General features: G+C 40.6%; 1 protein-coding gene across 1 annotated transcript; it reads left to right on the top strand.

Moving 5' to 3' along the window:
• The first annotated feature begins 3,116 nt into the window (after positions 1-3,116).
• On the top strand, positions 3,117-4,532 carry LOC5576488. The gene is made up of 3 exons (XM_001662631.2): positions 3,117-3,223; positions 3,282-3,352; positions 3,447-4,532. Exons 1-3 carry the CDS (start codon positions 3,206-3,208, stop codon positions 4,339-4,341), a joined length of 984 nt encoding a protein of 327 aa, XP_001662681.2. The 5' UTR covers positions 3,117-3,205; the 3' UTR covers positions 4,342-4,532.
• Positions 4,533-10,630: the final 6,098 nt, after the last annotated feature.

Here is a 10,630-nt window from a genome sequence, read left to right as displayed (position 1 = left end):
GATAGATATAATATTAAAATTTGAACCAAAGTAGGTTTATATAGTTATTTGTAAGTTCTGGGAAGAGTTTTGAATGAGAGGATAGACGAAATTTTGAGTTACATCCTTTTGGAAGAGTAACCATTGAAAACACTTATTTCCAATAGTTTAATTACGATTTTCCGGTAATCAAAACTGGAATTTACGTAAAATCCATGAACAACTCTGTTTTAACCATATTTTATATATCTTTTCAAAATTATATCCCTTGACTTTGAATTCCATTATCCCGAATACCCGATGACCATCTCCGCAAGTTCCAGTTTCTAGAATGGCATTACTTCGAATTCCATTATCACGGGACAATGTCATACAAGGTAATTATATATTCGGGACAATTGCATTCAGTCTAATAGTGCGTTCAGGGTGATGACACTCGGGTTAATGAAATTCGGAGTTGAGGTATAGAATCTTCTCAAGAAAGTTTGATTTTCAAGGGAGACATGTAGCATAAAGCTCTGAAAGTGTTATGATTTTGAGGCTTTCTCTGAGTCTCTGAGAATGGACTGATTGAATTATACGATTCTTTTACTATTGTATTCATACAGAGCTCTTACGTGTTCGTGAAATCGAAAAGACCGAGAAACTCAATAGTAAAATTGTAGGTTTATTGAAAAATATAAATGTAGTAATGTATGCTACAAATAATCACAAAAGTATTGACAGTGGTCTAGAGTTCTATAGTTTGGCCAATTGTGCATTACTCAGCAACCTTGCTGTGGTTTTGATCACCGTTCTCCTAATCGTTTCCACTTTATTGGTATTTTTCGGTGACGTCACCGAAAAACAACAATAAAGTGGAAACGATCACCCAGCGATTGAAGTTTATGTTCTGAGGCAATACAAAATTAGCCGCAATAGCCGGTAGCTTCTGCTTCTTCTTATTGGCATTACGTTCCAACTGGGACAGAGCCTGCTTCTCTACTTAGTGTTCAATGAGCACTTCAACAATTATTAACTGAGAGCTTTCTTTGCCAAAGTTGCCATTTTTGTATCGTATATCGTGTGGCAGGTACGAACATACTCTATGCCCAGGGAAGTCAAGGAAATTTCCATTACGAAAAGATCCTGGACCGACCAGGAATTGAACCCAATCACCTCTAGCATAGCTTTGCTTTTTAGCCACGGACTCTAACCATTCGGTTAGGGAAGGCCCACGGTAGCTAGTTGGGCCATAACAATGTTTTATGAATAATAATAATGACACGAACATTGCTCCGTAATGCCTTACAGCGCTTGAGCCTTTGAAATAATAATCATTTGTAAAAGACTTTGGCGACATATGTGTCATTGAAAACACTTGAACATGCTTAACGGAATGCCTGCTTAAAAGAATGCCGAATTAATCTATTAGAAATTAATGTTTTCAATGGTTACACTTCCAAAAGGACGTAACTCCAAATTTCGTCTATCCTCTCATTCAAAACTCCTCTCAGAAGTAACAAATAACTATATAAACCATCTTTGATTCAAATTTTCATATTATATTTATTCTTATAATCACGGCTAATAAAAACTCGTTTGAATATCTCAGATTTCCTTAGAATTAGTGGACTTACACATTCAAAAGGGCGTAACTTCAAAACGGGCCCTACGATTTTTTTAAAATGTTGCCCAGACATGCAGCTTGGCTAAAGAAATCGACTGGTGAGCACAGATTTGATGGAGATTTTTTTCTGATAATAACGGTCAGGGGAGCACCGTGAGATCGATATGGGAACAAATGGACTACTTGCCGAGCCCTGCGGCGAATGAAACTGGCGCCAATCGATTTCCCGCACTTTTCTATGTCAGAAACGGTCTACTTCACGAACCTAAACCAGCGGCCATAAGAGATCGGTTTTTGTGTCGTTTTTGCCCACTGTGCAACGGTAGTCGCGAATCGCACCGATATATAATAAACGATATAACACAGACAAACAGACGTAACACTTAGAACAAATCTCAAACAAAATCATAGTCACGAGGGCATGTACGCCCAATGCTAGAATTAGTCTGTTTGGCGGACAGGCCAACAGATGGCGGTAGTGTGTAAACGTCAAACGCGAACAAAAACGAAGCGAGCGCTGCGTATGGTGGATTGGCCACCTACCATATTTTTAAAACAACCGTTTAAAAGGTGGTCGATGGACAATGATGAGAGTGTGACGTCTGTTTGTCTGTGGATATAATAAACGCCAACTGCTCTGCAACCAGCGAATAAGCCATTTTACGAGACGTTTCGGAACAGCTGATCGCCGCAACGGCGTCAATTGACAGGGGACCTGGGTTTAAATCCAGCGTGATTTTCAACAACGCCTCATCTTACCAAACGAGGACATGGAGAAAATGACAAAAAAGAGATCCAAAAATGTTCGTTACTGCAACATTACACCTAGTTAGTGTATCAGATAACTCTTATTCACCTATATTTCACATAAAAAGGCATTTTTGTGATCAGAAATATTTTAATTTTTTCTCTCCATTTAAGTTTTCGCCTGTGTGAAAACTTACGCTAGAAATGCGCACAGTCATCAACCATCATCATCACGAAAACTGACGACGATGATTGAAAAGTCCCAGGTCTCCTGTCATTTGACCTGCTTCGTAAAATGGCTCATTATCTTTTGGCAACAGCGACACCATAACAAATTTCAACTCAGAGCCGAAGTTGTATGCGCATATTAATAAATTCAATATTTAAATGAATGTAAACTTTACATGTTCTGTTATTCTACTAATTTTTGTAAGAGAAAATGACAGCCGAATTATTGCCTTTTTAATTGATGACATAATCATATAGTGCATACATACCCCTGTCATTTTCCTTCGAAATAAATAGGCGATTTTGAAATTTAATAGTCGTGTGTAAAGCAAAAAGTTGATTTTATTTGAATTTGATGGGAATCCGCCGAGTGTGTAGTTCAGAATGTTTTGTTATAGAAGAGTGCATGGTGACGTCACGAAAAATTCTCCTTCTTTGTCCCTCTTTCATCACGCTCAATTGACTGTCCTGCTCTTTGACACTCACTGCTGGAATTGTTTAGATTTTTTTTATATGGAGTTGACATTCACTGCTGGAATTGTTGACATTTTTTTTATATGGAGTTTCGAGGTTAGGTCAAGCGTGCAACGATCTCATAGATGGATAGTTGTGACGGACGTAAATATACGTGCATCATAAAATATGAATAATTTCAAAATTGTAGGTAAAATGGTTATACACCAACTTTAAATACTAACTTTACGCATTATCCTTGCAGCTTCCGCCATTCTTCAACATGTGGGCGACGAAGTTCCTGTTGCTTCTTTGGTTTAGCAGCATCCTGGCCCAGTAAGTTAAACAGTGCCCCCCCCCCCAAAACTATGATTCACGATGCATCGTACATTTCTTGCTGATAAGCAAAATGATTCATAATCCATTTCAGAGACTGCGAGCTGATTAGGCATTTCGTGGGAGACTATGCCAGATTCATCAAGCAGATGTCTATCCAAACGTATCCGGTGAACAAATTTTGCAGCAGTAACGATACGGTCGCCCACTACGAATCGGCCTTCGAATGGTTCAATTACGCCAAGGCTAACGAATCCTGTGCAGCGGAATTCAATCACAATCGCCTTAATATCGTACAAACTCTGTACGATCAGATGACCTCAATCTGGGAAAATGCCCATTGTGCGGACTGTGTGTCCAACCAGAACGACACGGCTGAGTTCCTTAAGTTGTACGATTCGCAACTGAACTGCACCAAGGTGAGCAAAGATCCGTGCAATGTGTGCGCTGGGAATTACACTAAGCTGCAGCAATTCTATGAGGATTTGGTGAAGAGTCGCCAGGGAATCGTTTGCTTCGACATCGAAGATCGAATGAACCAGACAAGATATGCCTGGAGCGCCGTTTATAACTGCTGCAAAGGGAAGCAACACTCACAGAAGGCTTTCATCTGGTTCGCTTCCGGTATCAGCGGTCTACCGGTTGTATTTTACATAGCCATGTACTTCATTACCCAGCGGAAGGAGGCTAGGGAACGTGCCGCCGCTCCACCATTGAACGATCAAACTGTAGGGCAACCGGAAGAGGAACCACCGCAAGAAGCAAGCACAAGTCAGCAGGTCCGGCAAAAGTATTTCGATGCAGGGTCCGATCAGTGCAGCGTTGGAGACGAACCGAAACTCAACAATTTGAACATTGCGCCAGGTGTTCGGGAAAGCAAATTGATAGACTTTCAGGATAGCGGCAGCGAACACGTCCACTCGGTGCGAGATTTGAAAATGCCTTCGACCAAACATGATGATGTTGATGATGTATCTCTGCTTGAGTGAGAGCCAGCTGATGCTTGATCTGTTTCTTCATTAAGTAGCCTATAATAACTATCAGAAGGTATGTTGTTGAAAATAATTGCAGCTCAAGGCTGATTGTCCAAAAATACTGAAATGTATTCAAAGAATGCAATTGATTCGACTGAAATAAAAATAAATTTATGAATAAAAAAACCTAATTTTCAAAAAATGTACGGAACAATATTTTATTGTATTTTTTTTTTACTGAATAACTAGATTTTTTTGATTTCTTTATTAGCATCATTTTAAACGTAAGCTTCACTTTTCACATCTAGATCTAGATGATCTATGTTAGACAACAGCTATCATCTTAATTTGGCTAAACTTTAACTTCATTTAAGCCATTCTAAACACAGTTCAGAATTTTTACAGGTAAATTGAACTAGCTACTTTCTGAAAGTTTCTTGATGAGAATGTAAAAATTCCACCATCGCCAGGAGCTTTCATATTTTTGATTTGTTTTAATAATAGTTCTCACTTCTTTCAAATCAAACTCCCAGAAATTGTCTAAAACGTTCTCTTGATTGAGTAACTTGATTTTCATTTGGACTAGTGAATCCTAAATTGAAATTGTGCGGACTTTTTTGAGCTTTTTCGCAATTAGTAATATTGTTTCCTCTTTTAAAAAAACACAATTTACACCGTCTTCAGCACATAGGCTGCACAGACTGAACAATCACTAACATTACTAACGGACAACACGAAACACCCAGTAGCCCAGCGATAAATTTTTCGTTTGACGACAAGTTTTCACCGATTGGAGCGGGAATCGAACCCACATCCCGTAGCACAATACGCCTAGACGACTGACGCCGCTAATCGCAAGGCCACGAAGCCCACAAGCCAATAGGCCTTTTCATGTGACAGATCCGTCTATGCATTTGTTTACATCGGTGGAGGACCGGTGCTAACACGGGCCTGTCATTTTCATAGAAGAACTGTCAAAGTGCTTCCCGATCAGCTGATTTGAGACGTCATGTGAATAGGCCTATGCCGGTATTGGCTCCTGAGGTTTTTTCTTTTCAAAATTTTAGATAATTTCCAAAAAGGCTTAGAACCAGGGTCCATTAGTCGAGGAATTAATGCAGTAGTTACACCGGGGATTATTCCATAAAATCTTCTGAGTTTGTATCCAGGAACTTTGTTCACAAAGCTCTCTTCAAGGATTTCTCCGATATGTTTGTATCGATTCCTTATGGGGCTCAAGTGTTCCTGAATAGTTTCCAAAAATAATTTGAAGAATTCCTCAGAACGTTTGAAGTAAGGGATTTTTAGGGCCTCCACTTTGAATTTGTCAAGGATTTCCTTGTAGTTTTGTTTCAGTTTTTTTTTCCGAGATTCATGCATATTTTTTAAATCTCTCCTTATGAATTATTCCTAATATTCCTGGAATTTATCCATGTTTTCCCTAAAACAAAGAAAACCTGCATGAATTCTTCCGAAAACTCTCCATGGATTTCTTCAGATATATCTTTAGGATTTTCTGTTTGCAAATTTTCAATGCCACTAAAAATAACGGCTATATCATGTTAAAATTTTAATTTAAAAATTGGGTCCATAAATGAACCTTGACACTTGTGATCATGTTTGACGTTCGCTTAGTCAACAAAAATACCACAGGGGTTTTAGTTTTAACACTGGGGTTGTTCCTATCTGACATTTCGGAAGGGACACGGAAAACAAAATACACTCGAAATTTGAGTTTAAGCCAAGGGGTGTGACAAAATCTAAAAAAAAAACATAAAAAAATATTTATTGGACTTAAACTAACGGAAAACATTAGAAAATAGAGTAGACATGTGTTTTTGACCTAAACTTAAGCATTTGGCACTAAAATCGGGACAGGGCTTTAGGACCCTATTATTACATGATGTACACTTTTAAGTGCCTCTAGCAACCATTCAAAAGAATTCTCAAAACACCATCCTAAGATTCTTTCAGGGAGATATTCAGTGATTCTGCTAAGGGTTTTTACATTTTTTTTCTAATTTATCAAGAGATTCTTCCAATATTCACATGAATAAATGATACTTGCATTTCCTTAAGGAGCTTACGTAGAAGAAAATCCTCTAAAGACACCTCTAGGAATCTTCGGAAAAAAAAATACGTCGTTTAGGAGTTTCTACACGGGTTCTAACAAATATTCATTCAGGGATTCTTCGACGAAATAGTTCATGTTCATGTTCTTCTATGGGCACGATGTAATTTGTCTGTTTTTCAGAGTCGTATTTTCAGATATTGGCTCCTAAAATGTGCAATGAGTTCTTGTTTTTATTCAATAACAAGCAAGAGCATGTATCAGGTATCAGAAGGCCGGCTCCAAAGGCACGTTCCCCACCAGTTGGGAGATTTGTGCCATCGCCATATTTGAGCCTATTTCATCATCTACCCGATGGGAGAGGAAAGGGAAGGGAAAGATGGGAGGAAATAGGAGTAGGGTCCCTTGAATCGCATAAGCGAATTGAAAGCATGTAGCTCCATACCACAATGGGTTCAAACAGCGCCCTAAAAAGGGCACTGCAAAACGCATGAGCGTAAAGAGAGCCTATAGCTCATTACCACAGCGGGTTAAGAATAACAGGATGTCCTGAAGATTCAGGCTTCTGTATTCAGTTTCACTTAATAAGTGTTTACCAAGTAATTGGAATCGCATTTGCGCTAAAACTGGACAGTTACATATCAGGTGATACGAAGTTCCATAATCGGAGTCACAACTATCACAGACAAATGAGTCAGCACGCTGAATATTTGCCATGTGATAGTTGAGTCGGCAGTGGCCTGTCAACGCTCTGACCAAGAGACTGCAATTCTGCTTTGACAGATTTGTTAAATACTTCGCCACCTTTGGAGATGGCTCAGTAATATACAATTTTGTTTGACGACACGACTCCAAACTATTCCAATATTGCTTGTGCTGAGTTGCCGCCCAAGAATTTATCTGAAGCTTCACCCAGCACTTCGAAATTGGAATAGCCGGCTCAGGGCCAATGAAGTCATGCGATGCTCCATCGCGAGCTAGCTCATCAGCCAATTCATTTCCAGCGATGGAAGAATGGCCAGGTACCCATACAAGGTTTACAGAGTTGACTGAATTCAGTTCCTCAATTTGAGTTCGACATGCGATAACAAACTTCGACCTTGAGTTGGCCGAAGCGAGAGCTTTTATAGCAGCCTGACTATCTGAATAGAAGTATATGACTTTACCCATTACGCGCTGTTGAAGTGCTGATTGCACTCCACACATAAGAGCAAATATTTCCGCCTGAAAAACGGTGCAGTTTATACCAAGTGAGTAAAACTGATTCAGCCTTAGCTCACGAGAATATACTCCTGCACCAGCTCTACCTTCAAGAAGGGAGCCATCAGTGTAACATACTACATTGTTTGATATACTTCTTTCCAAATAGCCAGACGTTCACTCTTCCCGTGAAGGGAATTGTGTGGTAAATGTCCTGTAAGGAAAGTGACAAGCAATTGTGAGATCACTTGGAGCAAGGACAATTTTGTCCCATTTCATTAAAAGTGGAAACAACGAAGTGTGAGTAGATCTACGATTCACTGGATTTTTCTCCAGTAGATCCAGTACCCATAAACGGTAAGAGCAAGAAAGTGCTTCTTGTTTAAGATATATGTGTAGTGGCGCAACGTCGAAAAGGGCCTCGAGCGCTGCTGTGGGAGTTGTAGAGAACGCACCAGACATCGCCATCAAGCACATCCTTTGGAGATGGCCCAATTTTGATTGGATTGTTCTCACTTCGCCCTTTTGCCACCACACAAGACATCCATATGCCAATATTGGTCGAACAACTGTTGTGTAAATCCATTTGATATATTTGGGTTTGAGGCCCCAAGTTTTACCAAAGGTTCGCCGGCATTGACCGAAGGCCATACAAGCTTTTTTGACTCTGAAATCAATGTGAGCTGTCCATAAAAGTTTGGAATCTAGAATGACTCCGACATACTTTACTTGATCAGTCACATTATTCTCAGTGCCAAAAAGACGTAAAGGTCGAATTCCATCGCGGTTTCGTCTTTCCGTAAAAAGAACAATAGATGTTTTATTCGGGTTAACCGAAAGGCCATATTGGCGACACCAACTCTCGACTACCTGAAGAGCACTTTGCATCAGGTCGAATAGGGTGCTTATGCACATACCAACTATCAGAGCTAGATAGTCGTCGGCAAATCCATAAGTTGGAAAACCGCAATTTTTGAGTTGCCTCAATAGCGTATCTGCTACGAGATTCCACAAAAGTGGTGACAAGACTCCCCCTTGGGGGCATCCGCAAACACTCAATTTTCGAATCGCTGCTTGACGCAATGTCGAGAAGAGATGTCGGTTTTTGAGCATTTGATGAATCCAATTGGTAATCATTGTAGGTAGCCCATGGTTTCGTGCGGCTTCCAATATGGCATCGAAAGACACGTTATCAAAGGCACCCTCAATATCCAAGAAAACACCCAAGCACAATTGCTTCTGAGCGAATGCTTTCTCGATATCGTATACAACTTTGTGTAAAAGAGTCACAGTGGACTTTCCAGATTGGTAAGCATGTTGATTCACATGAAGAGGCATGTTTGTCAAATAAACATCACGGATGTGATGATCGATAATGCGTTCCAGACATTTCAGAAGAAAAGAGGTCAGACTGATTGGTCTAAAACTCTTCGCTTCCTCATACGACGCACGTCCTCCTTTTGGGATAAACTTTACAGTAATATCAAGCCAGGATTTGGGAATGTACCCGGTAGCAAAACTGCTTACAAGTAGCTTTTTCAAAACATGTTTGATAAACTCAAATCCACAAACAGGATAAATCCCATCCGCTCCTGGAGATTTGAAAGGAGCAAAACTATTAAGTGCCCATTGAATCGATTCAGTAGTTACGATACTGCGAGCCGAGGCCAGAGACTCGTAACTACATGAAAAGACATTTGGTTCATCCGTAGATGCTATGTCCACACATCCGGGGAAGTGTGTATTGAATAAACATTCTAAAACTTCTTCATCGGAAGAAGTAAAGTCACCATTAGGTAAGCGAATTTCGTTCACTTGGAAATCCTTAGATTTTGCAAGAATTTTGTTCAACCGACTGACTTCACTCAAACTGGAAACATTTGTACAAAGGTTTTTCCAGCCGGATCGTTCAGCAGAACGAAGAGCCTTCTTGTAAGCCTTGCGAGCTGACTTGAACGACTCTGATCCAGCTAAACGGCGTCTGTTCCAACTCCTTCTACATTGTTTCCTGAGTCTAGTCAGATCGGAATTCCACCATGGGGTCCCTCTTGTAGTCTTTACAGACCGCAGAGGACATGCTTCTTCAAAAGCTTCCATAATGTAGGATGTTGTAGTATCAACGGCATCATCCAGATCACTTGGATTTTCAATGGACGGAGAATATCCATGAAATTTGGTCGCAACCAATTCAATGTAGAGTTCCCAGTTTGTTGACCGGGGATTCCTAAAACGCAAAGTCTGCGCAGTTACATTTGAATGTTCAAAGAAGATGTAGCGATGATCAGATAATGATTCCTCATCTGATACATGCCAATTCGTCAACTCGTGACTGATTCTATTCGAGCAGAGCGTTATGTCTAACACTTCTTCTCTATTAGAAACCATGAAGGTTGGTCGATTGCCTATGTTAAGTAATCCAAGGTCTGTACTACTTAAGTATTCCATCAGACTGGAGCCTACGGACAACCCGTTCCGGTGGTAAGAGTCCACCAAACGGGGTAACCCCAATTCAAGGTGTGATGCGAAAAACCGTGCTGAGGAATGAATGGTCGAAGGGGTGATAAAGATGTTCGGCCATTAACGGAGCCTGTGGGGCACCTGGGCACCCCTCACAGTATTTTGTCCCTTACCGCGTTAATGCAGGGCTCTGGCGTGGTGGACCTCTTTTCCCGTGCTACTCGTGGGATTCAAAAATGAGTACAATATCTAATCAAAACAACAGTAGTAGTGCAGGTAGTAGCAGTAGTAGGGAAGCGAACCCCTTCGCAAGAAGTGGGCTAGCTAGATCTCCGTTGAGGAGAGTAGAAGCAGGAGGAGGCAGCAGTGCACGTAGTGCCAGTGCTGGAACCCATATTTCATCCCCGGCTAACGCATCGGGTGAAGTTATGGATGGAGCGTGGTTGATGAGGGCCATCAATAAAAGTAGAGATGGGCTCTCTGCGATGGAAGTGGCTGCACAGCAGCTCGACTCCATAATTGACTTTGCGTCCTCGAAGTCTAACATCAGCAAGGACCTCAAGCAGGCCTTGCTTA

Source organism: Aedes aegypti, chromosome 1 (genome assembly GCF_002204515.2).
Source record: "Aedes aegypti strain LVP_AGWG chromosome 1, AaegL5.0 Primary Assembly, whole genome shotgun sequence".
NCBI lineage: Eukaryota > Metazoa > Arthropoda > Insecta > Diptera > Culicidae > Aedes > Aedes aegypti.
Note: the sequence above shows the minus strand (reverse complement) of the source record. Positions and strands in the feature narration are given on the sequence as shown.